We start from the raw sequence: 26,412 nt of genomic DNA, 5'->3' as shown, positions 1-26,412 counted from the left end.
AAAAGTTGAGGATCTTCCCAAGGGTTGTGGATCTTCCCAAGGGTTGTGGATCTTCCCAAGGGTTGAGGACCTTCCCAAAAGTTGAGGATCTTCCCAAGGGTTGGGGATCTTCCCAAGGGTTGTGGATCTTCCTAAAGGTCGTGGATCTTCCCAAGGGTTGTGGATCCTCCCAAGGGTTGTGGATCTTCCCAAAGGTCATGGATCCTCCCAAGGATTGTAGATGTTCCCAAAGGTTATGGCTCTTCCCAAGGGCTGTGGATCTCCCCAGGTGTTGCACACTTTCTTCAGTGCTGTGCACCGTTCCCAGGGTTGTGTATGAGTGGGAAAAACATGGGAGGGATGCAGACCGGGAACTGAGAAGGACCGAGGAAGGACTTTTGGGGACCCGTCATCCCCGTGTCACTAACACCCCTCTCCCTTCCAGTGCCCAGCACCACCTGATGCCGACATCCCACAAGACTTGCCGGAATCCCGCTCCTGCCCCAGCACTCCCACCCCGCCATGTGGAGCTGTGACCCCACCGCCCAGCATTCCCCAAGCCATTCTCCGCTCCACCCGTCCGTCCGTCCCTCGCCATGAGCGATGCTGCACGGTTTCCCTGCGTTGGGGCACGTAGCTGAGGGATGGCCTCGTTGGACCTGCCCTACAGGTGTCCGCGGTGCGGGGAGCACAAGCGTTTCCGCAGCCTCTCCTCGCTGCGGGCACACCTGGAGTACAACCACACCTATGAAACCCTCTACGTCCTCTCCAAGACCAACAGCATCTGCGATGCCGCCGTCTTCCCGCTGGCCGCCGACGGGGCCTTGTTGACACCGGCTGCCCGGCGGGATTACTTTGAGAGCACCTCTTTCCAAGGCAAAGAGCAGCGCTTCTCCTGCGACCTCGTCCCCGCCGAAGAGTTGGAGCCGGCTCCATCTTCCTCCCCTTCGCCTCGTTATGTCCACGAGATTGAGATCCCACTGACTGAGATCTTCACCCGGGGCAAGGCTGTGGCTCCAGCCCCAACGCCGCCAGCCGCTATGGATGCAGCCTACGAGGAAGGCTTGGCTCGCTTGAAGATCCGCGCCTTCGAGAAGCTGGAGGTGGACAAGAGGCTGGAGAAGCTGACGGAGGAGGTGGAGCAGAAGATCGCCTCGCAGGTCGGCCGGCTCCAGGTGGAGTTGGATCGCAAGAGCTCGGAGCTGGAGAAAGCCAAGCAGGAGAGCCTGAGGCTCAGCCGGGAGAAGCAGGAGCTGGAGGACCGTGCATCCGAGCTGTCCCGCCAGGTGGATGTCAGCGTGGAGATGCTGGCCTCGCTCAAGCAGGACCTGGTGCAGAAGGAGCAGGAGCTCACCCGCAAGCAGCAGTGAGTGCTTTGTTCCTTCTCCGTGCTGTGGGGTGGGAGGCAATGAGTCCTGGTGGAGAGCTGCAAGGAGCCCAATGCTGTCACCAAACAACGCTCATTAGCACCATCCCTCGTTAGCGTTTGCATCTTCCTCCACACGTGGAGGAAGTGTCCATATAAATCTGAGCTCCTCCATCTTCATGTCCAAGCTCTTACGAGAGATTGTGTCCAAAGCCACCAGAGTCCCATGGCCAAACTGGGGATGCTTATGGCCATCCTGCTGGGGATGCTTGTGGCCACACGGTAGTGCCCACGCTGTTCCAATGGGTGTCCCCCAGACCAGGGCTGGTTCACCCCTTTGGCCCCACAGCTGAGTCATGCTTATGCTCATGGTTATAAAGATGAAGAGGACACCTCGGCCATGCCTGATTCAGGATTGTTCTCCCAGAAGGAGTGGTGTAACCTGAGTAGTAATACCTCAACTCGCTGTTTAAGACTGTGGCATTGCCCTCTTCATTTTCATCCCATGTTGCCCATTCAAACCCCTCTTTCCACTCCAGTGCTGTTCCAGGGATTCCCCCAGCCAAGCTTGGGATCCTTTTGTCCATCAGAGTTTATCACGTAAACAGGACCTTGTTAAAAAGAGTTTCTTAGCAATGCTGGAGGTCGTGGCAGTGCCTACAAAGTCAGTGAGGATCAGGTTAATGGAGGCAGTCACAGTTGTGCTGAACTGGGAGCACTGGTGGGATTCCTCAAGGACTTGTCTTGGTCTTCAGTGTCTTTTACACATTCATGAATGATTTGGACTCCAAAATAATGACTGTGGGTAGGAAACAGTGCTCATGTCCATGGGATTTGCTAGTGTTAGGCATGGTCCTGGGGTGCAGAGCAGGATGATGCCAGGTGCTGGATAAGGACAATAACTCTTGGTTGGGAGGTGGATGCGTGCAGAGCAGGAGATTCAGGGGCTGCCATCAGCTGCCCCATGAGTGTTGTCCAGGGGCATTTCTGGGGTGGGCAGCAGAAGGACAAGAGCCAATGGCATGGACAACTGAGCAGGGCCTGGAGGGATGTGAAGCAGATGGAGTAGGCCGATGGTTCAGATGGGGCTTATTTGGTTCATGCACACTGTTGCCCCCTAAGAACCTAGTTATGCACCAAAGACACCTCTTGGATTTGCGTCCCCTTAGAGAAGTCCTCCTGCCCATCCACTATCTCATAGGTCTTCTATGACCACAAGATCCCCCTGGCTTAAATGACTTATTTCCAGGAGGATCAGCTAGGAGGTAGGAAGCTTGTAGCACCCAGTGACATCCCAGAGCCCTCGCTGCAGGCTGGTGACATTTATTGCTGGCAGCCTGTTTGCACCTCAGCTCTGCTGGCTTTGCTGAGGGTGTTTTTCCACCCGTTCCATGGGAATGAGAGATGCAAGAGATAGCCATCAGCATCTCCTTACAGCACCAGCCACGTGCCAGCACCCTATTTGCTCTCCAAAGCTGTGGGGCACCTTGCCAGGAGCCTTCCCAAATTATTGCTGGTGAGCTCACTCTGCAAGCAGCAGGATTAGGGACAATTAATTGGTCATCAAACGGCAGTTAATAATCAATGGCACGAATTACATCTCTATGGGCTGCCTCCTTCTCTTCTTCCTCTTCGTCCTCCGGTTCAGCTCAGTGCACGAGTGTGGCCGGGTGTATTTCTGTTTCCATGGTGCTTCTGCATGCAAGTGTGGCTCTGCGTGTGTGTGTGTGGGTGTGCTCAGCAGCTGTGCATGCCTGAGTGTGCAAACGTGCATTTATGGGGCACATGCATTTGCAGGGATGTGATGGCAGTGTGTTTGATGCATGTGTTTATAGGACTGAAGCAGCACCTCAGCAGGGCAAACCTCATTTGCCTGAGTCTGTCCATTGGCTCAAGGCTCCCAAGCTCCTTCTAATTAACACATTAACGACAGTGCCTCTGAGGCTCTGTACCCGCTGGGCATACCAGGGTATAAAGCTGAGCAGGATTCAGACTGCCCATAAGGCTTTTTCCTTAAGTCTGCCCTTCTCACACGAGGCAGAGTGCTTTTCTCCATCATCATGCTACGCCGTCACCATCCATGCTACACTGTCACCATTCTTCTCCCTCTGCTCCATCGCATGCCTGGCCCCAGTCCTGGCAACGGGGGCTTAGGCTGGGCTGTGCATCCCAACAGAGGCATTGGAGATGCTGCATCCTCCAAAATGAGGCGGTCACATTCATCCTGCATGCTAGAGCACCTCCTGCTGCCCTGTATGCCCGAATTAGCCCCAGACCAGGCTGGATTCAAGGCACATGGGCATCCCTGGCCAGTCGCATGATGGAAACGGAGTGGGGTTGAGTGGAAGAAGACGCACTGAGTGGGGATGAGTGTCACTCGCTGTCCCTCTCTCACAGGGAGGTGCTGCAGATCGACCAGTTCCTGAAGGAGACGGCCGCCCGCGAGGCCAACGCCAAGGTGCGCCTGCAGCACTTCATTGAGGAGCTGCTGGATCGGGCAGACCGGGCTGAGAAGCAGCTTCAGATCATCAGCAGCAGCTGTGGAACGACTCCGAACGGCAGTTTGGGACGCTGCGGAACGCCAGGCGCTAAGGCTGCCGGCCGAGCGGTACCCACACGGGCACAGGCACGACCATGTGGCTTCTCTGGTTCTGGATCTAACAGGGTTCAGTGGGGAGGGATGGGGGCACCCGTGGGGATAGGGGGGATTCATTAATGGTCTTGGTTGGTGTCCGGTTGCTACATGCAGTGAACACAGGCAAGGCACGGGGGATGATGCCGGAGATGCACTTGGGACAGCCCAGAACATTGGGTGGGAGGTGACAGCTTCAACCAGGGGAACTTCAGGTTAGGTACTAGGAGAAATTTCTTCTCTGAATGAGTGGTGGGTTAGGATCAGGGTTAATGACAGGCTGCCTAGGGAGGTGGGAGAGTCACTGTCTCTGGAGGTATTCCAGAACCGTGGAGATGTGGCATTGAGGGACGTGGTTAGTGGGCATAATGGGGATGGGCTGGAGCCAGACTTGATCTTAGAGCTCTTTTCCAACATTAATGACTCCGTGAGCCTAAGTCCACCTGCATTTCTCACATCTGATGTATTTCTCCATGTTAGCTCCTTTTCTCATCTATCCCCACAGAGAGACCGGCACCCAGGGCTGGGGGCAGCCATGCATGGCCCCTATGCCATTCCCAACCAGCGCTCCTCTTCCAGCACTGGGTGAGCGTTTGGGTTTTTATTGGGACAACGGGAAGGGGACACCCACCCTCGGGGATGATGATGAGCACTGAGGTTGGATATCATCAACCCCAGGGCTTCAAGCCGGGCCAAAGCGGTGTCACAGAGCTCAGGCTGCTACGACAGCGACAGCGCAGAGCCGTGTCCCACCGACGACACCGCCGATGGACATCCCTACGCGGCGCGGGACGGCGGTCGGGGCTCAGGGCTGCGGCGTCAAGCCATCCAAAATTGGCACCGCAGACCCTACCGCAACAGCACGGAGGGCGAGGAGGGCGATGTGTCCGACGTGGGATCCCGCACCACTGAGTCAGAGGCTGAAGGCTGGGAGCCGGAGGTGCCTGGCGTCGCCGCATCCCGGCCCGCTGGCAGCTGTCGGCTGACGGGTGAGAGTGCAGTGGGGGGGCTCAAGGATGGGGAGGATGCATGGGGGGATGGGATGTCACTGTGATGGGCAATGGCAACACGACACGTGGTTTTCGGTTGTCCTTTTCCTCAACTCCACGTGGAGCATCCCTTTGTCGATGGCACTGATGGCCCCTGTCCCACAGCCAGGTCCGAGGGGGCTATGAGCAAGGGGGGCCGGATGGAGAGGGGCAGCCCGGGTCACTGCAGCGAGGTGATCAGCCCTGAGATCCTCAAGATGCGGGCAGCGCTCTTCTGCATCTTCACCTACCTGGACACCAAGACCCTGCTGCGGGCGGCTGAGGTGTGCAAGGACTGGAAGTTTGTGGCCCGGCACCCGGCCGTGTGGACGCGGGTGCTGCTGGAGAATGCCAGGGTCTCCTCCAAGGTATGGGGACAGGGGTGGCACAGTTTGGGGTGAGACCTCAGAGGTCTTTCTTTCAGAAGGACGAAGCCATTCTCCTGGCTTGCATTGTGTGCCCACGTGTGCAGGGTTCCTGGTGTCACCATCAAAGGGACATCAGTACGCACACTGATGGGTGCACTCGTGCATGAGTGTTTGTGGGCATGGGCCCACCTGTCCTCACATTTCCACATTGTACTCACATCCACCCACAGCTCTATGCATAGTTCTGTCCACGCATGCCCTTACGTATGCACTGTCACCAACTTATGGCAGAAACACCCATGTTGTTGTGTGTGCACGTGTGCGCTGCAGGGTGTGCACAAAGGCCCCCCAGATAGCCAAGGGTGGGTGGTTGGGACATCACCGAGGATATCCCCCCGTGACGGCCACCCCTGTCCCCCAGTTCCTGGCCATGCTGTCCCAGTGGTGCACCCAGATGCACTCCCTCACACTCCAAAACCTCAAGCCACGCCAGAGGGGGAAGAAGGAGAGCAAGGAGGACTACATGAAGAGCACACGGTGAGTCCCCGCGGCCCCGGGCACCCCCAGCACCCCTTCAGAGCTGATGATGTCCCGTGAGCACCCATGGCCCCTCTCCACCAGTGGCCATTCACCACCCAACGGCTCCTGCTGAGGGTTTTGGGCACCGACACCAACACCCACAGGTCACATCACTCTCCGTGGATTTCCAGCACCTAATTCTGCCTCTATCCCTGCAGGGGCTGCCTGGAAGCCGGCTTGGAGTCCCTGCTGAAGGCGACGGGCAGCAACCTGCTGATCCTACGCATCTCACACTGCCCCAACGTGCTGACCGACCGCTCGCTCTGGCTGGCCAGCTGCTACTGCCGGGCCCTGCAGGCTGTCACGTACCGGTAAGGATGGCCCACACAGACCCTGCAGTTCCCCACTGGGAGATGACAAGGAGTATCCCTGCAGTGTGCTGGGACCCCTCTGGTGCCCTTCGCTGTGTCAAGCATGACACAGACTCACTTCTCCATGTCTCCAGTCCCAGTGTACTCAAGGAAAAATGAAAGGTGTTCCTATAACCATCACGCTCTTCTCGCACATTCCCATGTAGTCATTCCCCTTGCTGGTCCATTCCCACCATCCCGTTACCCATCTTGCTCACCTGGCCCAGCGGGGGTCTTGGTACAGGGACACTGCTTTGTGTTAGAGATGGGCAAAGGAGAAGAGCATCAAAACTGGGTCCCAGTGTGGCTTCACCTGATGAGGTCACCATCTGACTGTCACCATCTGATGAGGTTTCCTAATGGGGAGTAGAGAACTTTCGGTCCCTCTGTCTGGGGTTGGAAGCAGATGATCTTTAACAGACCTTCAAACCTGAGACATGCTGTGGTTCTATGATAATTCTGTGACTCTGTCCTGAAAAGGAGGATGGCTCTGCTACGGAATCACAAAGACCTGACTTGGAGACCTTGCCCAACAGCAAGGACACAAGGTCCATGGCAGTGCTCAGGTCCTGGAGGATATCGCAGGCTGCTCCTCAGGCTTGGCCACTTCTCAAGGCCTTCCAAGTGTGCTCAGGGGGCTGCCTTGTGTTGAACCAAGTGAGCTTGGCTGCAGCTCTTGTAACCCCACGCTGCGAGACAGCCTGCTGCCGCCAGGTTTAACCCAAAGATTCAGCCATTGCCCTTCCAAAGGCGTTAGAGCGAGTCCAAGCTCCTGGCACATCATTAACCTGTGATTCTGACTCATGCTCTAATTAACCCGTCACACTCACGAGGGGCTCTTGGCAGGCGCCTTCAGTGGGGACGTGTGAAATGGTCACGGTAACACCCACCGCTTATTTTCAGGCTTGTCTGAAGTTTCAAAGTAGGTCATTCCAAGTTAGAAAGCGTGGCCTCTGTCTTCAGGATGGAACAGTAAGGAGAGGCCTGGGTTGGTGATCTCAGGACAGCTGTCTTTGACACTGATCCTCAGTGCCTCTTGTCTTTCTTGACGTTGCACATCTGTAAGCACCATTCCTGATGAAAATGGTTGTGTTTTGGTTATACATAATGACTAGCTCCCAGGGCAGCATCACTGCCAGCTGGGCCCACCAGGTATGTTCTGTGTTCACTCCAGGAGCTCTACAGACCCTGTGGGTCATGAAGTCATCTGGGCCCTCGGGGCAGGCTGCAGGGACATCATCTCTCTCCAGGTTGCACCTCTGCATCCCTGGTAAGAGCCACACTGAGCTACTGGGGTTTGTGCTGAACACGAGGGGATCACTGGGCGGGGGAGAAATTGGGTGCCAGATCCACATTGGCTTGTGGGATCCTTGTGAGTTCAACAGTGATCCTGGAGGTCAGCTGGGGGATCAGGAGCTTAGCCCTATCCCCTGCTGCAAAGATGGGGAGCTGTTGAGTAGAGGCACCTCCTTCCCAAGACAGAAATATTTTGAGGAGACTGAACATTGAACATCAAACATTTTCTTCCTCTCCCCAGCCAGCAGCCAACACGTTTCAGCAACCGCTGCCTTCAGATGATTGGGAGGTGCTGGCCACACCTGCGGGCGCTGGGCATTGGTGGGGCAGGCTGTGGTGTCCAGGGCCTGGCATCCTTAGGTAGGTGGCTCTCCTCCAGTGGGACAGGAGAAGGGAACCTTGCTGAGGGCACTGTATACCCCTGAGAGATGCCCTGTGATGATCTCAACAGGCAAATCCACTCCAGTGACCATGGGTGGACTTTGCTCCTCCCTGCTGCCCCCCATCCCTCCTAGCACCCTACTCCCATCAGCTGTCCCCAGCCCTTCCCCATAGGGTGCCAACAGTGGGTTCTTTGTCCTTCTAGCCCGAAACTGCATGAGGCTGCAGGTCCTGGAGCTGGACCACGTGGCGGAGATCAACCAAGAGGTTGCGGCAGAGATGTGTCGAGAGGGGCTGAAGGGCTTGGAGATGTTGGTGCTGACCTCCACACCCGTCACCCCCAAAGCTCTGCTGCATTTCAACAGTGAGTAGCAGCGCTGGTGGAGGAGGGACACAGCGTTGTCTGCTGACCAAAAGGCCACCAGATAAAAAGATCCAGTGGGGCTTTCCAGCCCTACTGGGAGGAATACGGCATTGACACTGGGAGGTGCTGGGAACTCCGTGATGGAAGGTTTTTAAGGGGAGACTCAACACCCTTCTCTCAGGGATGGGTCAAGAAGAGCTGGGAGAACACCCATGTGGATGGGATAAAGTTTCACAAGGAAGAGGTGGGGCTGATGAAATGAGATAGGACAACTGGAATCCATCATGGAGGTGGGTCAGCCATCCAGAGTAGGTCTACTCTGTCATCAGGATGAGGTTTCCCCAAATATATAACGATGGGTTGGAAGGTAAATCCCAGATGTTGGGGAAGCTGTCCCCACAGTCATGGCAAATCCAGGTTGTGTCTTTGCTCCCAGGTGTGTGCCGGAACCTGAAGTCCATCGTCGTACAGGTGGGCATTGTGGACTACTTCAAGGAGCCCCACAGCCCCGAAGCCAAGAAGATGTTTGAAGAAATGGTGAACAAACTCCAGGTAAAGCACGCCGGTTCCAGGACACTCATGTGCCTGCAGCTCCCTTCCTGTGGGACCCGGGGACAAATTCTTATCCACTGCTGAAGTCACTCCACAGAGAACCTTTTAGCTCACTGGGGATATCTTGAAGACGTGCTCTGCTTCATACACGTCCTGCAGCCAGCTGGGTTCCACAAGGGCACAAGGCCCTAGATGCAGGGCAGGACATGGGGACACGTTCAGCAGCACAGCTAGGTGAGCTGAGATGGTTTATGTGGTCCATGCTCTGCTGAGCCCACATGCAGGAGCAACGGTGAGCAGCAACCCCAACCCACATCCAGCCCCAGCCTCAGGGACACTCTATGGAAAAGGAGTTTTGGGAGGTCCTTCCCTGCCCACCACCACACCATGCAAACCCTGCACATCCATGTCATCTGTCACAAGCTATCAGTGTCCCCTGGAAATGGTTGGACTCGATGTGGTCTTTTCCAACCCTAATGATTCTATGATTCTACGAGGTTCTATGAACGATGTTTTTCACCAAGAAGGAAACAAATCCAGAGTTGGCTTCAAGGGCATGGGGTTAGGAGGCATTGAGGCAGTCCTGTGAGGAACCAGGTCCTCATAGGATGTAGGTGGTGGGGATGGGACCCATTGCCATAGTTGCATGCAAGATGCTCTCCCCTTGCTGGCCCCATAGGACCAGTGCTGGCTCCCACACCAACCCTGCCCTCTGCTCCTCTTCCAGGCCCTGAGGAAAAGACCCGGCTTCTCCAAGATCTTACACATCAAGGTGGAAGGAGGCTGCTAGACCTTCAGGGAACCACAAAGCACATTCCCTCTCTTGCCCTGTGGAGCCAGAGGCCCTGCACAACCAAACCCATCGCTGCTGCTCCTCTGTTGCCGTTGGAGCTCGGAGATGCCAGCCCATGCACAAAACCCCAAACTCTTGCAGGCCTTAGCGAGCAGCCGGCGCTCGCCGCAGGGCCGGCTCATGGACGTGTCACGGACAAGAAGGTGCTACTCATGGAAATTTTCCAGCTGCCCAAAGGGGCAGGTCCATGCTGTTTCCCAGGAGGGAAGATGGCTTCGAAGCTCATGGCTGCTCATTGCCAAGGATCCTTTGTTTGGGAATGCCTTTTTCTTGGAACTCTCTTTTTTGGGGGGGCTGTTTGTTGGCATGGACGCTGAGGATGGCCCAGCCCATCCCATGGGCTCTTTGCAGAGTGCTGTGCTCAGTGCATCACCACTGGAGTGTCCTTGTTCATTCCATGGGCCGGTGGATGTGGGGTGGGAAGGGCCACTCCTGCAGGGCTCCCGTTCACTTTCATTTCATTTATTTGAGAGGAGCACCCAAATGTGGGTAAATGCTGCCCAGAACCAGCAGCTGTCACAGCACAAGCCCAGATGGCAGAGCTGCATCCTGAAGCTGCAGGAGTCAGAAGACACTGGGAACAATGGTTGCTCTCCAGAGATCTCCATCCTCTCCACTCAACCCTTCTGCCAAGGCAATAAATCACCACATCCCACATCCTCCTCCACCAGGAAACACGGATCACTCTCCTGCACCCATCAACATCCACCACTCTGGATCGATGGATCCAGATGGATCCAACTCTCTGGAGTGAGTTGTTGTGTGGAGAGAGGAACTGGCCTGGGCTTCACCTTTGTCACCTCATCGGGCAGCTTGAAGGAGAAACCTTGGCCAAATACTCCTGACATCCAATGCAGCTGGTTGAAGTATCAGCCCAACTGCCCTGGTAGAGCCCATATCGATATCCACAGCTTATTTTATTTCTGGCTTTTCCTTCTGGCTATCTTCTTCCTTCAAGGACGTTACCCCATCTCCCCTCAAACACTCATCTTTTTTTCCAAAGGAAAAAAGGCTCTTGAAAGGCAACCAACAGGGTAAGGTGTCTCCATCCTCTGCCCTGGTGAGAAGATGCCAAAGGTCCCCAGGCCATGGGGAACACTTGTCAGAGCACTGCCAGCAGCACGGACATGTCCTTAACCACAGCTCTCTGCCACCCCACGCCCCAACCAGGTGTGCTCAGAAGCTGAAAGAAACCAACTGGGAAGAGCAGATCTGGGGAGGATTTTCCCCTTCTCCTGGGACACTGCTGAAGGTTTTGGTGCCTGTTGGCTACAGGGCTGCCCATGGTGCATGCACGGCTGGGAGGAGCCAGCTCTTCCCAGAGCATCTCCCCATCCTGCTGGGTGATGGGCTGCCGTGGAGCATCTATAGACTCATTTTGGTACCACCATCCTCAACCACATCATGAAAGCATCAGATTTCAGCCTGGAGCTCCCACCATGCTGGGAATCAATAGGAACCTTGAAAACACCCAAATCACCGAGGCTGGTGGTGGGCTGGGGGCAGCTGTTGTCTCTCCAACCCCAGAAAACCATTCCACCCACTCCTCACCCCATCCACGTTGTCCCCCCACCAAAGCAGGGTAGGGTTGCATGCCTTTTTTTGGCTGTAACCCCTGATTTGAAGCACCTGAAGTCCCCCACTGACAGCGGCCTTCCAGGAGAAGGCTGCTCCCTCTACGCACCAAACTCGGGAACCCAAAAACTGCCTGTGAGAAACTACCACGTCCTAGGGATAAGATCCACCAGGGGTTACCTCCACCCCAGGGAGGCCTGGACACACATATTCCAGGGGCAGAAGAAGCAAGGGATGTCTCGACCAGCAAAAAAAACACCAACCACCAAAGCTTTGGCCCTGTGTGCCACTTTGTCACCATCCCACGAGCGTGGCCCCGGTGGAGGCCATTGGAAGCGGCCCAGAGACTCTGTGAAATCCCCTTCAAAAGAAACAAAGTAAGTATTTATTTCTATACAAAACAAAGAAGAAGAAAAGAAAAAAAAGATTTTAAAGGAAAACGATATACTCCGCATGTTTATACACTCTATGCTTTAAGACTATCCCATGGGAGAGCCGTGTCTGAAGACTGCAGCCACGGAGCATCACAGGGTGACACGGCCACGTGGGATGTCCCCATCCCCCATCTCCACGAGGGTTTTGTCACAACAGAACAACCTCACCCCACATCAGTGCTGAGATCAGACCAAGCCATCCGCCTCCCCTCGGTACCTTCCCAAAAAAGTCAGATTTCTGGCTTTGCAAAGCCACGTTTTTACCAAAATCCCGTGTCACAGGAGGATCTGAGCAAGTTCAAGGCTCTGAAGATGGGAAATGAGCTTTTTCTCCACCTTTCTCAGTGCCTGGGTTTGGTTGTCTCCCTTCCTCCTCCTCCTCTTCCTCAGCTGGGGATGGAGGTATCTGACACAGTGACAGTGGTGGTAATGAGCCCTGTGTCCCTCCAGCCCTCCCAGTGTCCCCTCATTGCCCAGGTTGGTAATGGCAATTAGCTCGTTAACGGCTCTGTACTCCTTCCACTCATTGGTTCCCTCCCCATCCCACCAGCGTGGCCCCACTGGGTGCCCATGGCCATGGTTTTCACCACCACAGCATCAGCTCAACCCCACACCAGACCCCAGAGAAGCCCCTCGGGGGCTCTGCGATGACAATCCCCAGCAAATCCAGGGGTCCCACGGTGAAGAAAGGCAGTGATAAGCTTTAGCTTGGGATCCTGGCAGCTTCCCACAGTTTGGAGGAGCTCTTTCTTTTCTTGCCCAAAGTTCTTCCATAGCCAATGTTAGCAGCATTCTCCTTCTCCTGAACTTTGGGGCTGGACAGGGGTCTCAAGAGGAACAACACCAGCAAAGCTTGGGGGCCAAATCCATCCCAAATCCATGTTTTTCTGCCTCTCTCGTGTGTTGGGTTTTGTGTGCACCCATCAAGGAAGGTGGCACAGAGCCCTGGCTGGGGTTGGCTCCATCCAAGGATTTCAATGGTCAAGCAAACAAGGCAGGTGGCAAGAGAAAAATATCCAAAAGGTCAACAGGGCTCACAAGTCAGAAGGCACAGGACTTACGTGGCCAAAAAGGTCTGAATTCAGTTTAAAAACAAAACGAAACAAGAAACAAAAAGAGCCACGAGAAATGTTGATAAAGGCTCCTCTCAAAGCAGTTCTTTCAGCTCTAAGAGGAGCCAAGATGAAGCTGGCAGCGTGGGAGTTGGCACATGGCTTCTTCCTATCATTTTGGGTTGAAAACCTGCAGGTTCAGGTGGAGTAAAGCATTTGGGAGCCGGTGCCAAATGACAAAATGCTTTAAAAAGAATTGAGGAACGGGGAGCAGGGTGACATTAGCAGCTGGAAATGGCCTGTCGCAACCAAAGCGCAGCAGGATGGTGGCACAAAGGAGAGCAGTGGCAATGAGCGACTGCCCCACGGCAGCAAAGAGATGGGAGAACTGCCCAAAAACAGAAAGATGGGGCTTTCTGATCCAGCCCCAGGCTGGGGCCGGGGACAGGCATGTGCAATGGTAGGGGTGGGTGGAATTGCTCCAGGGTGCGAGCGCAGCAACGCACATTGCTTTGAGATAATCAGAGATAATCAGAGAACACGCTCCCCAATGGACAGCTATCCAGAATGGCAATCGTTTCCCTCAAGCACTTCTCCTGGTGGCAGCTCAGCCCCAGAGAGCCGTGTCTGAGGCGCCCTGTACAGCCTGCCCCCTCTTGGAAGGTAGCGAGTTGGCCTCCTAAGTTATTTTTTTAACTCTATAGAAATCTAGGTCTATTTTAGTCTTTCGCAGCGATGTGCCAGTGTCTGGAGAACCAAACGTCCCTACCCCCCATCCCACGGTCACCCTGACCCCAATGCTCAGCGTGCTGGAGAAGGGGACACGGGGGTGGCCTTGGGGGCAGCAGAGGTGTCCCCAAGGAGCTGCTGCCCACCCGTGGTTTTAGCACTTTGGTTGGTACTATCACCTGTAGACGCACTTTGATGTTGTTGCTTTGAAACTTTGCCGAGTGTAAACAATGTGTATTTAAAGAATTACAGGAAAAAAAAAAGGAAAAAAAAAAAAGGTGTAAAGAGCTTTTTTATGATTCAGTGTTGAATAAAGGCTCTCAAGAACGAGGTGGGGGTCTTGGCTCACACAGGTGGCACAGCGAGCACAGGTCAGTGCTTGCCCTGAGTGCTCAGCAAGAAACCAGTGGCACCAGTCACCCACTCAGGGCTTACTGGAGGCAGAGTCCTCCTCCTAATTTCCATTCTCTTGAGGGCACCACCTCCACTCCCCAGCTCACGAAGCGAGTTGAAATATCACTGAGCAGCATCAAATAAATGCTAGTTATAAATGGCAAGGTTGTGGGAGGTGGGGATGGCCTCTTCTCCCAACAGGCAATGGGGTTAAGTTGCACCAGGGGGCATTCAGGTTGGAATTAGGAAACTTCTCTGAACAAGCAGTCAGGTACTGGCACAGGATGATGCTCAGGGAGCAGGGGGGGTCACTGTCCATACAGGTGCTCCAGAACCATGGGGATGTGGCACTTGGGGACACGGTCAGAGGGCACAGGGGGTGGGTTGGGAATCTTAAGAGGTCTTTTCCAACTTGAATGATTCAGTGACTCTATAACAAATGTAGAGATGAAGCACTGTCACGCACTGGAATCAGTCCTACTTCCCAGTACCGTGAGTTTTAAGAACAGGACAGAAAACAGTTTGCAAGCTACCCGAACCACAAGCTGTTACCTCAGAAAAGAAGCCAAGCTGGCCACCAAAACTCTGCCATTGTTTTATTGTGTTTGAACCTGGGTTCAAAACCCCCAGCAGAAAGACATATAAATATCAACCAACCGCAGGCACACCCACCAGCGTCGGAGAGGGCTCTGCTCAGCACGAGGTGAGCCTACAGGCATCAGTGCCGTGCACGAAGGGCTGGGCCACAACACCTCACGGGAGGCTGCCGCCGCCAACACCAAGATTTGACTCTAATTAAACAAGGCCAGCAGCTGCCCTCAAAACGACCATCTGGTAAACGACCTCTTAATTAAAACTAGGAACCAACTCTTTCCCAATCTGCACGTCGGAGGTGAGCGCCAAACCCCGTCAGGACAGAGCCACAAAGAGGGGTCTCAGTGGTTGTGGGGTCTGCCCCGACCCCGGCCCCGACCGCCAGCTGGGGCATCCACTGTGGAGCGAGGGTTCTTGATGGTTTCATCTACTGACACAATAAGACAGGCGGCCTCGGAGGCGGCCGTCAGCGCGTTGATGCGCACAATGGCCGGCTCCCACACACAGGCCTCAAAGTTATCGGCGATGTCCTCGTTGTTGACATCCACACCGTACCACATGCCTCCCTGTGAGAGAGGAGGGAAGAGGGTCTGGTTACAACGAGACCCGAGGGCAGCGCACCAGCAAGCAAAGACATGCAAATACTGCAGGAGAGGCAGAGAGCAGCTGGCAGCGTTCCTTCACACGAGGGGATGAAGCGACAGCAGTCAGAAAACAGGGCTTAACATGGGAAGTTTGCTCCGCTTCACAAAGAAGTCGTAGAAGACTTTGTGACTGCTTTCCACCTCAGCACTGAACCACAGAATGGCCTGGGTTGAAGAGGACCACAATGATCATATATATTTTCAACCCCCCTGCTGTGTGCAGGGTCACCAACCAGCAGACCAGGCTGCCCAGAGCCACATCCAGCCTGGCCTTGAATGCCTGCAGGGATGGGGCATCCACAGCCTCCTTGGGCAACCTGTTCCAGTGCTTCACCACACTCTGAGTGAAAAACTTCCTCCTCATATCCAGCCTAAACTTCCCCTGTCTCCGTTTAAAACCATCCCCCCTTGTCCTATCACCAGCCACCCTCACAAACAGCCGTTCCCCCTCCTGTTTCCCTTTCCCTTTAAGTATTAGAAGGCCACAACAAGGTCTCCCCAAAGCCTTCTCTTCTCCAAGTTGAACAATCCCAGTTCCCTCAACCTTTCTTCATAGGAAGGAAGACCTTCATGAAGAGACAATGATCTCAAGCATTCAGGACCTTCAGTCTGCAGCTCCTCTGGAAAATACACCACAGAGGCAACTTTTATACTAATTACCTCAATGTTTAATATAGAAGCCTCCCTCCTGACAAACGATGCATTTTTAAATAGCAAATCAGAACTCCCAGCTCTAAAAAAGTCATCCGACAGCTGTGATCAAAGGGAAAACATATCACTTCCTTTTATAGAAACCTGCCTCAAGCCTACACTGGATCTGAAAACAAACCTCGGCATTTAATGAAGGAGGACAGGAGCCCACCACAAATCCAACCGCAGGACACCAGCTCTGCAGGCTCTCCCTGCACCTACCTGCGCATGCTTGGCTCGCAGCTTGTTCAGTATGTTGGTGGCATCAAAGCCAGCGTTGTCGCAGAGCTGGCGGGGAATGATCTCAAGGGCTTTAGCATAAGCACCGATCAGCAGCTGCTGCTTGCCTGGAATGGTCCTGGAATAGTCACGGAGGTATTTGGAGAGCTCCATCTCTATGGCACCGCCACCAGCGACAACAGAGTCGTTCTGGAAGAGAAAACAGGCCACGCTCACTCTTTGTTCCAGGAAGGGGAAGAGCAGGAAAGCCTCCTTTCCTACAGCACGCTGGGGTAATGCACATCCACCAGGCCCAGGGGAATCCGTCCTGCCCAGGCCGCTGCCATCCCTGCTGGGAGCACCTGCCAGCTTTGCTGGGTGCTTCAGAAATAGGTTAAAAACCTCAGGTGGCCTCTGCCAGCAGCTCCTCCCTGCCACCTGCAAGCTAGGGGGATGGTGTGCACTGCTGTGCCAGCAGACCTCAGCCTCCCTTGTGTTGGACAAGCTCCCCTCATTGTTGTGAAGCATTCAGAACAGAAGAGATTTGCAGCAGCACTCAGCGGCCAAGTTCTGCTCCTAGTTATTTTTTCCCTCCCTATCTGCTTCAGCAGAGAGATCAGGATGTTCTTTCTGAAAGCAAAGCAGTTCCAAAAATCTTGACAGGCTTCTTCCCATCCCCCCAGGGCATTTGAGCTTAAAGAAAAGAAAAAAAAATCATCCCCACACATTGCACACAACCCAGAAATACCCACATACAGAGAACAGCCATCACACAGGACCAGCAGCCCTGCAAGTACAGCATGGTCACATGGGCCTCAGGCTTCCCTCTTGGTGCCACCTGCCCACCTCCACAGCAAGGAGACAGCTGCCCAGGCCAGAAGTCACCAACAGAGGCAGCAAGCAGCATGAACAAGTACACATGAGATTGAGAAGCTAACAGGCACATCAAATCAGCCCTGCTATTCCCACTGCACACCACCCAGCACTCCCAAAAGATCCCATTCCCCTTCTTGAAGGTGTTTACAGAATACACCACAATCCAGCAAGCACAGTTAAGTTACAACACTTTAACAGAGGAGACAAAACCAGGCATGCCTGAAAAGCAGATGGCAATGCTGCAGAGAGAATTCTGCCACAGCCAGGAAACAGCACTTGAGTTAATCAATTAGACACTGCTTGTCTGCGTGCTCCACTCCACAGGCTGAGAGCATTGGGTTTCTCCCAGAGAGACCTCAGCCAAATGCTGAGGTGTGAAAACATTGCTGGAAGGAGCTACAGCTGTGCCAGGTGTGATCAACAGCCTCGGTGCCAGCTCAGCCCCAGCAGGGAAGGGCTTCTGCTGGCCCTTACCTTGATAGCTCTCCTGACTATCATGATGGCATCGTGCAGGGACCGCTCCGTCTCTTCCATGAACTGCTCTGCGCCTCCACGCAGGATTATCGTGCAAGTCTTTGCCTTTGGGCAGCCCGTGAAGAAGTTATACCTGCCAACACACGACACAAGAAGGGCTAAGGCAATGGAAATCAGGCTTAGAACTGCTGGAACACTGCATGGGGACACAGAAATTCCTTCCAAGCCAAATGCATGGCTGCAGCTGTCCCACCCCACAGTGACCGTATCAGATCCGGAGCTGAGCCAGGTAACACACAACACCCCAAAAGGTGCTGCTTTAGAGTTATGAAAACACCACTAAGCCTTCTGTAGGGTACTGGAGGAACAAAGAAACACAAATGCATCTAAAAGAGGTAAGACTTCAACGAAAGCTTATTCCTCAGGCTCATGAGAATTAATCACGCAATCTTTGTTTTTTGCACCATCACCCTGAGAGATGCTCAAAGCTGCTCGTGCTCATACCCCACCTTTCCAAACCAGTATCACCAGTGCTCTCACAGGACTGTGGGCAGCCTGCTGGCACATTTACCTGTCTCCTCCAATTTGGGTCTCCTCGAAGAGTTCACACCTGCCCAGCACATCATCTGACAGGGCATTCACACTCGTCTGAATGGAACCTCCGCAGGCCTGCAGGGAGGAAGATAAAATGTGGCACGACCAGTGCTGACAAATGAGACAAATCTGCCCAGCAGGCTCCCACTCTTCCAAAGCAGCCCAGCTTTTAGCTGATACAAAACCACCCTGCAGGATAGATTCAGAAAAAAAAAAAAAAACACCTTCTACTTTTCTCCCATCGTGTATCCAGGCTGGCTACCAGCAACAGAAATGATCCTGGACAGCAAAAGATGATGGTGATGCTACTAACAGCTGAAAACCAATGCCAGCAGAACAGGCAAGGAGCAGGGAAAATACACTTCTACCAACATACAACATACAGCACCAGAGGAAAAAAGGCAGCACAGGTGCAATCAGCCTGCAGTTATTCATTCCACCAAGGAACAGTTTTGTCAGTATGCTGCAGTTCTGCATCGTAACAATTTGGGGGAAAAGAATAGTAATAAAAAAAAAAAAATAAATCAGTCTTCTTTTCATTTTACATCCTTGTAAGGAACAGCGTGTTCAGTAAATGATGGCTGTTTTGTTTTGGGAGAGGCCTGACCAGCCTGGCACCATTCAAGCTAAGTCTAAAGTCTTAATGCCAAAACAGGGCAGCTCACCATCATAGTTCTCTTGAGATCTTCCTCTGGGACACGGCCAGCACAAAACATGTCTCTATCTGCAAAGTACTGGGTGGCCACGTCACCAATAGGCAGCTTGGACAGGACAACTTTGGCTCCAGATTTATGGATTTTGTCTAGTTTGTCATACAGGATGTTCCACTCAGCATCCACGATGGCCTGGTAATCCTAGTAGGCGTGAGAAGAAACAAACACACGTTACACAGGATTTGTAATGGAACTGCAAGTGCCACCCCACAGCATCAGCCAAGGGAGAGCTCTTCTAAAGCAAAGGCAGCAGTAACACTGCTCCACGCAGCCATCCATGGCAGCTAACTGCTTTCTCAGAGGCAATTTTAGGTCATTCTGTGACAAAGAACCACATCTGTCAAGTGCTTCCAGCAGCAGAACCAAGGATACAGAGGATGACCCAAGGAAAAGATAGCAATATTCATGCTCTTCCCCCAGAACAGACAGCATAACACAGCACGTATCTCCAGGAAGGAAGACGTGCAGATGGCAATCACTGGGTGCCCAGCTCCACAACAGCCCAGCAGGCACCCAGGGTGGGGACAAGCTCCCATTTCAGCTCTTACCTCCACTGTGTTCACTCGGACTTCAGCGTTGTCCTTCTCAGCTTTGAGCTCCAGCTCCACATTCAGCAAAGCAATCTTGGGAGATTGATATTTCTTGGGCTGCATTTCAAACCCAGCGTAAGAGAATGTCTTCTTAAAGGCAACTCCAGCCACCAGCTGGGAATCCTTGAAGAGAGGGACACTCGTCAGGCTCAGCCTCCCAGGGTTTTCTCAGCAGGGTTAATAACTCCCAAAGGAAACTCCCTGCCACAGAGTCCTCGTTTACAAAGCTTCCACCAACAGCTGTCTCCTTTGATTAACCCACTTTTGAAGCAAATAAGCAGCAGATATTTCCTTCTCTCTGTTCACAAAACCATCTTCTATCACCTCCTTTCTATCCCTCAAGACGCCACAGAAAAAGATGCTATTCACAATCTCAAGATCAAGGGAGGGAGCAATCTGTTCTCTCTCTGTTGTCTTTCCCATTTCTATCCTTTGAAGACAGGTATTTCTCATTCACAGCCCTGCACTTCAGGGTTTTTTTTTCCATGTGTGAGTGCCCTGGTTTGCTTTCACAAGCAGGACAACCCTGCCCAACACTGCCCCTGAAGTGAACAAGCAAGAGGCCAAACTACACAGGATACAGGGAGGAGAAAGCACCACGCACCAGGCTCTCCCACAACCCCACATCAGCTTCCTACCTGCACACAACAGGTATTCCAGCACTGTGCTACGAAGCAGAGTCAACCAGCAGACCAGGCTGCCCAGAGCCACATCCAGCCTGGCCTTGAATGCCTCCAGGGATGGGGCATCCACAGCCTCCTTGGGCAACCTGTTCCAGTGCATCACCACCCTCTGGGTGAAAAACTTCCTCCTAATATCACAGAATCACAGAATCACCCGGGTTGGAAGGGACCTCAAGGATCATGTAGTTCCAACCCCCCTGCCTAGCAGGGCCACCAAACACACACATTCAGATCAGGTTGCCCAGGACCCTGTCCAACCTGGCCTTAAACACATCCAAGGATGGGGCATCCACAACCTCCCTGGGCAGCCCGTTCCAGGGCCTAACCACTCTCCTTGTATAGAACTTCCCCCTAACATCCAACCTCAATCTTCCCTCCTTCAACTTCGATCCATTTCCCCTAGTCCTGCTGTTGTCAGCCCTTTGGAAGAGTTTACTCCCCTCGTGGGTGTAGGTTCCCTTCAGGTATTGATAGGCTGCAATGAGGTCACCCCGCAGCCTTCTCTTCTCCAGGCTGAACAAGCCCAACTCCCTCAGCCTGTCCTCATAGGGGAGGTGCTCCAGCCCCCTGATCATCTTAGTTGCCCTCCTCTGGACCCTTTCCAAAATCTCAATGTCTTTCTTGTACTGAGGGCTCCACACCTGCACACAGTACTCCAGATGGGGCCTCACAAGAGCCGAGTAGAGAGGGACAATCACCTCCCTGTCCCTGCTGACCACCCCTCTCCTGATGGAGCCCAGGATCCCATTTGCCTTTCGAGCTGCCAGAGCGCACTGCTGGCTCATGTTCAGTCTCTCGTCCATCAGGACCCCCAGGTCCTTCTCTGCCGAGCTGCTCTCAAGGACCACTCCTCCCAGCCTGTACGGGTGCCTGGGGTTCTTCCGGCCCAAATGCAAAACCTTGCACTTTGCCGTGTTGAACCTCATTAGGTTCACCCGAGCCCAGCCCTCCAGCCTGTCGAGGTCCCTCTGAATGGCATCCCTTCCTTCCACCGTATCAACCGCACCACTCAGCTTGGTGTCGTCAGCAAACTTGCTGAGGGTGCACTCAATTCCCTCATCAATGTCATTAATAAAGATGTTAACGAGCACCGGTCCCAAGACAGACCCTTGGGGGACACCACTTGTTACCGGCCTCCACCTGGACATAGAGCCATTGACCACCACCCTCTGTCTGCGGCCTTTCAACCAGTTTCTTACCCATCGGGTCGTCCACCCATCAAATCCACTTCCCTCCAATTTGGAGATGAGGATGTGGTGGGGGACCATGTCAAAGGCCTTGCTCAGGTCCAGGTAAATGACATCAGTCGCCTTCCCTTCGTCCACCAATGCCGTCACTCCATCATAGAAGGCCACAAGATTAGTGAGGCATGACCTTCCTTTGGTGAAGCCGTGCTGGCTGTCTCGGATCACATGCTCATTCTTTATGTGATCGAGCATGTTGTCCAGGAGGATCTGTTCCATGATCTTCCCAGGCACGGAGGTGAGACTCACCGGCCTGTAGTTCCCCGGGTCCTCCCTGCTCCCCTTCTTGTATATGGCAGTGACGTGACCCTTCCTCCAGTCATCCGGGACCTCACCTGACAGCCACGACTTCTCAAATATGATGGAGAGCGGCTCGGCAACCACCTCAGCCAGCTCCTTCAGGACCCTGGGATGCACGCCATCCAGCCCCATAGACTTGAATTCATTCAGTCTAAGGAGGCACTCTCGGACTTGCTCTGCCCTTACAGTGGGGAGGGATTTACCTCCTTGGTCCCCACATAGAGGTTTGGGGATGCAGGGTTCAGGGACGTGAAAAAGACTAGAATCCTGGCCACCAGTGAAGACCGAGGTGAAGAACTCATTCAGCACCTCAGCTTTCTCTTCATCTGTTGAAGCCAGTTCTCCTTTTAAATTTACCAAAGTAGGTACGCTCGTTTTGGCCTAAACCTCCCCTGTCTCAGTTTAAAACCATTCCCCCTTGTCCTATCACCATCCACCCTCACAAATAGCCCTTCCCCCTCCACATAAATGGTGTTTGGATCACCAACAATACCTGCTGTGGAGGCAAAGAGATAAGAGTGTTTTGCTTTGCTGACTCCCCAGCAGGTGCTGTTATCAGGCTGCATTTATGCCAGTGTCAAGTGAAAGGAGCTGCAATCACTGCCTCCCATCCCAGGCCCCAGCAGAACTTACTTCCAGAGCACCTCCTTGCACCTTCTTTATCCCAATCATTTTGAGCTGCAGCAAGTCATCCAACATCATGACAGCATCCACGACCATCTTGGAAAAAAACTCCTTGCTCTGGGAGATCAGTTTAGAGCTCAGGGCTGTGGCTGCACACTTCTCCAGCAGGCTCCTCTGCTCGCTGCAATGGGAGAAAAACAGAAGAAAAACCTTGACATTTTAATGGAGGTGTTAGTCGTGGTCTGATCAAGACACAGAGCTTAAAACTTAACCTGAATAATCATCCCAGCAACACAACTAGCTTGAACTGCAGTTATTCAACACCTGAATACTGAGATGATTTTCAGAGAAGCACTGAGCATTTAACACTGATTTCAGCAAAAGCCACATCTTCACCATCACTTGAAAAAAGAAATCAGGCCACTTATTTCAGTCCTTAGCTTCCCCTACATGCACATGGAAACACTGGCCTACATCCCTGGCTGCAGTGGCAGCCCAAGGGAGAGCACAGCATCATTCCCAGAGGAGCAGGAAGTTCCAATAGCCAGCTCCACCGTGGGGCCAGAGCTGCTCAACCCAACCTTGGGACCTCAGCCAGAGTGACAGCAGAAGGCAGAAAGGCACAACCAGGTCATCCGTAAAGGAAACTTACTCTTTATCTTCCTTCTTCACTGAAACAGCAATATCTTTGATCTTGTTTACAGCCTGGCAAAACACAAACCAACAGCTGGATTAATGATTCATGCTTGTCAGTTGATCAGATCTCCAACTCCTTTTTGTATTTTATGCTATCTTTCATTCCCTCCTTCAACATCACTGCAGTTTCAAGTGTTTGAGCTATGTCATCCTTCCCACTACAGCAACTGTAAGACACGCCCAGAAGCAGCACGTAAAGTTCAAGCACCTTTACATGCAACCTCAGACACAATCCAAGCAAAAATCGCTCAGATTCCAACAGCTGTAATGCTTCCTGCTGTAATGATTCCGTGCTAAACGAATCACAGAATCACAGAATGGCCTGGGTTGAAAAGGAGCACAGTGCTCATCCTGTTCCAACCCCCTGCTGTGTGCAGGGTCACCAACCAGCAGACCAGGCTGCCCAGAGCCACATCCAGCCTGGCCTTGAATGCCTCCAGGGATGGGGCATCCACAGCCTCCTTGGGCAACCTGTGAACAGTGCCTCACCACCCTCTGGGTGAAAAACTTCCTCCTAATATCCAACCTAAACCTCCCCTGTCTCAGTTTAAAACCATTCCCCCTTGTCCTATCACCATCCACCCTCACAAACAGCCATTCCCCCTCCTGTTTATACGCTTCCTTTAAGTACAGGAAGGCCACAATGAGGTCTACCCAGAGCCTTCTCTTCCCCAAGCTAAACAATCCCAGTTCCCTCAACCTTTCTTCATAGGAGAGGCGCTTCAAAGTAGTTTCCTCCTTTTTACACCATAGAAAAACAACTTTTAACAAACTCTGGTGGGATTTCACTGTGATCCTCACACATTTAAAACCCTTCTAACCCATCCTGCACAGTGCTGCCCTACCAGCTGCGTGGCCGTGCGGAAGGCACGGATGATGATCTGAGGATGAAGGCCTTCCTCCACGTAGGGCTTCACCTGTTTCAGGAACTCGGCAGCAAGCAGAGTTACAGATGTGGTGCCATCACCAACCTGCACAGACAGAACACTCTGTGTCACCTACGTAGTGCAGAGGCTTCCAGAGGTAAACAGATTTCATAACTCTTTGCTCACAGAACCGTGGCTGGTTCTTTCAGTGATCAACAACAGGCCGGGTTCAGACTGCGCTCTGTTTGAAGGTGCAGTGAGGTCTGCCATCTCCGAGCCACCTCTGTTGATGTCATTTTGCACCCATACAATCTCCAAACCCTTTTACCAAACCTGGCTGAAAACTCAGTTAAGGGTTTTAAAGTTATCACGAAAGAGATGGTAGCAATAAAGAAACCAGGATAAATAGCAGCAGACCACAACTGAGTCTGACTCCTTAACACAAAGCTGCCACTGTGCTGCTGCATCCTGTCCAGGTTATCCCTCCTACCTCTGCATCCTGAGACTTGGCAATGTCCACCAACGTCTTCGCAGCCGGATGGACAACATCAAGGAGCTTCAGGATGGTGGCACCATCATTAGAGATTGTGGCTTTGCCTAGAAGTGATTCAGAAAAAGAAGCTAAGCCCCAAATAAAGTCCTTGCCACCTTGAAACACACAACCCCGACATCGAACAGGGCTTTTCCAGCCTTATTGCAGAGAGGCTGCTGTGCAACGCTCACCCCTGTCGTCCACAATGAGTTTGTCCATGCCCCGAGGTCCCAGGGTGGTGCGTACAGCCTCGGCGATCACCTGGCAGGCATTGATGTTGCTGACAAGCTGGGGAATCCCCTGCGAGGTGTCAGTGCCCTCCTTCAGCAGGATAACTGGTGTTGGCTGAGGAGAGAATCAACAGCAGAGCTGTTGCTCCAATTTCAACAAGCAGCCCAGCAAGTTCACACTGCACTGAAAGGCCAAGAATACAACCTGCATCTTCCTTGAGTCCCTCTGCTTAGCAAGTACAACCCACACAGCCCACTTTGCCTCCACCACACCAAGGCAGGGTGTCACATGCTTCCAGAGCATAACTGAAATTCACTCAAGTGGCACCAACACACCCCACAAACTAACTAAGCTTGGAATCATAGAATCACAGAATGGCCTGGGTTGAAAAGGAGCACAGTGATCATCCTGTTCCAACCCCCTGCTATGTGCAGGGTCACCAACCAGCAGACCAGGCTGCCCAGAGCCACATCCAGCCTGGTCTTGGATGCCTCCAGGGATGGGGCATCCAAAACCCCCTTGGGCAACCTGTTCCAGCGCCTCACCACCCTCTGAGTGAAAAACTTCCTCCTCATATCCAACCTAAACCTCCCCGTCTCAGTTAAAAACATTCTCCCTTGTCCTACCACTAAAGCTTCCTTCTCTATAGCACAGCCCTGTGAAGTCCTGATTTCAGCACCAGATTGGAAAGGACTGACCTGTTCAGCAGAACAGCCACAACAGCCCTTTCCCCATCAGACCTCACAAGGATGTTGAAAAATGCGCTCACATTGAGCACATGGTAGGTGAACGCTGTCAAAGTGGTTACAGCTGGCTGACAGCAAACTGTGGTGGAGTCAGCTCAAGCATACAGGTAGGGGCTATAAAATACCAAAGGCCATAGCAAAAGCTCTGTGCTCCAGGAGAGCATCTGCCCTTTGCATTAAAATGACCAGGCGCCCTGCAGGCAAAGCTGTATGTCCAAGCACTGCACAGTTTTGTTAGGTACCCAGATTTAAGTAATTGCTTGAAAGCACAGCGGAATAATACACGATGACTGCAGCACTGAACAATGACTGCTGCACTGAAGAGTGCTGCCGAGGGCCTGGGGTGAGCAGAAAAGAGGTGTGAGCATCACCACCGACTACACCCTGAAGACATCTCATGAAAGGAAACACGCCGGATCCTTCCACACCCCTGTGCCCTGCCTGCTCCCCAGCAGCACTGCGGTGGCTCAGAGCAGGCACAATGAGCGACCTCCACCCTCTGTTCCTGGACTACAGCTCCCAGCACAAACCGCTGCCCTCCAGGCTGGGACCCCTGGGCCTGTTTTCTCACACAACCCAGGCCTAGAGCCAAACCCAGGCCCAAACCTAGACCCAGACCTAGGCCCAAATCCAGACCCAAACCTAGACCCAGACCTAGGCCCAAACCCAGACCCAGACCCAGACCTAGGCCCACCATCTCCATCAACCCCAATCTCCAGCCATCCCGCCGAGCCGAACGCCCATCGACCCCGCCACAATCCCGCCCACAACCCGGCGGAAGCTGAGCGGGCAGACGCCCGGCAGCACAGCACGACAGCAGGACGGATGGCGGAGGATTGCGCTCACCATCATCTCGGCGGCGCTCCTTTCTGCCGCTCCCGCTGCTGAGCCAGGCGCGCACCCACAATGCCCCGCGCCGCCCAGAAGCTTCCCTGAGGGCGGGAGGGGAAGCGCGCATTGCTAGGAGGCAACTTCCGGCCGCGCTCTATGGTGCAGGCGGACAGAGCGGCCGCAGCGAGGCGCCCTTCTTTCCCCCAATCACCATAGAGACGGAGAACCGGAGGCAAACCGCCGTGCCGGAGTGAGGTGACAGGACCGAAGCTCCCGGCGTCCCTCAGGCGATTGACAGCAGCGACAACCAATAGGAAGGCGCTCTCGGAGCAGC

The 26,412-nt window shown here is 53.5% G+C and overlaps 2 protein-coding genes across 2 annotated transcripts; one reads left to right on the top strand and one right to left on the bottom strand.

Annotated features, from left to right (window-relative positions):
- The first annotated feature begins 623 nt into the window (after positions 1–623).
- Positions 624–9,685, top strand: FBXO41 (F-box protein 41). Its single transcript, XM_042812418.1, has 12 exons — positions 624–1,345; positions 3,743–3,953; positions 4,483–4,562; positions 4,656–4,966; positions 5,132–5,373; positions 5,795–5,910; positions 6,111–6,263; positions 7,477–7,572; positions 7,840–7,958; positions 8,185–8,343; positions 8,780–8,895; positions 9,623–9,685. The coding sequence occupies exons 1-12, from the start codon at positions 624–626 to the stop codon at positions 9,683–9,685; spliced, it is 2,388 nt and encodes a 795-aa protein (XP_042668352.1).
- Positions 9,686–14,502: 4,817 nt separating this feature from the next.
- On the bottom strand, positions 14,503–26,200 carry CCT7 (chaperonin containing TCP1 subunit 7). Its single transcript, XM_042812542.1, has 12 exons — positions 26,094–26,200; positions 24,462–24,615; positions 24,229–24,335; positions 23,718–23,843; positions 22,829–22,881; positions 22,186–22,357; positions 19,284–19,448; positions 18,688–18,876; positions 18,000–18,097; positions 17,429–17,561; positions 16,082–16,288; positions 14,503–15,091 (listed from the first exon to the last, which is right to left on the bottom strand). Exons 1-12 carry the CDS (start codon positions 26,097–26,099, stop codon positions 14,867–14,869), a joined length of 1,635 nt encoding a protein of 544 aa, XP_042668476.1. The 5' UTR covers positions 26,100–26,200; the 3' UTR covers positions 14,503–14,866.
- Between the last annotated feature and the right edge of the window lie 212 nt (positions 26,201–26,412).

This window comes from Centrocercus urophasianus, unplaced genomic scaffold, assembly GCF_019232065.1.
Source record: "Centrocercus urophasianus isolate 14NV4802_14NV808 unplaced genomic scaffold, USGS_Curo_1.0 seq_13, whole genome shotgun sequence".
Classification (NCBI taxonomy): domain Eukaryota; kingdom Metazoa; phylum Chordata; class Aves; order Galliformes; family Phasianidae; genus Centrocercus; species Centrocercus urophasianus.
The sequence above is the reverse complement of the archived record's forward strand: the minus strand, read 5'-3'. Positions and strand labels throughout refer to the sequence as shown.

Coding starts and splice junctions, on each gene's coding strand:
- FBXO41 (XM_042812418.1), top strand. CDS start 624: ATGGCCTCGTTGGACCTGCCCTACAGGTGTCCGCGGTGCGGGGAGCAC. Junction 1,346..3,742: donor GAGCTCACCCGCAAGCAGCA/GTGAGTGCTTTG, acceptor CCTCTCTCACAG/GGAGGTGCTGCAGATCGACC. Junction 4,563..4,655: donor CGCTCCTCTTCCAGCACTGG/GTGAGCGTTTGG, acceptor CATCAACCCCAG/GGCTTCAAGCCGGGCCAAAG.
- CCT7 (XM_042812542.1), bottom strand. Junction 22,358..22,828: donor GTGAAGAAGGAAGATAAAGA/GTAAGTTTCCTT, acceptor CTCCCATTGCAG/CGAGCAGAGGAGCCTGCTGG. Junction 19,449..22,185: donor TGCAAGGAGGTGCTCTGGAA/GTAAGTTCTGCT, acceptor CCTCTCTTCAAG/GATTCCCAGCTGGTGGCTGG.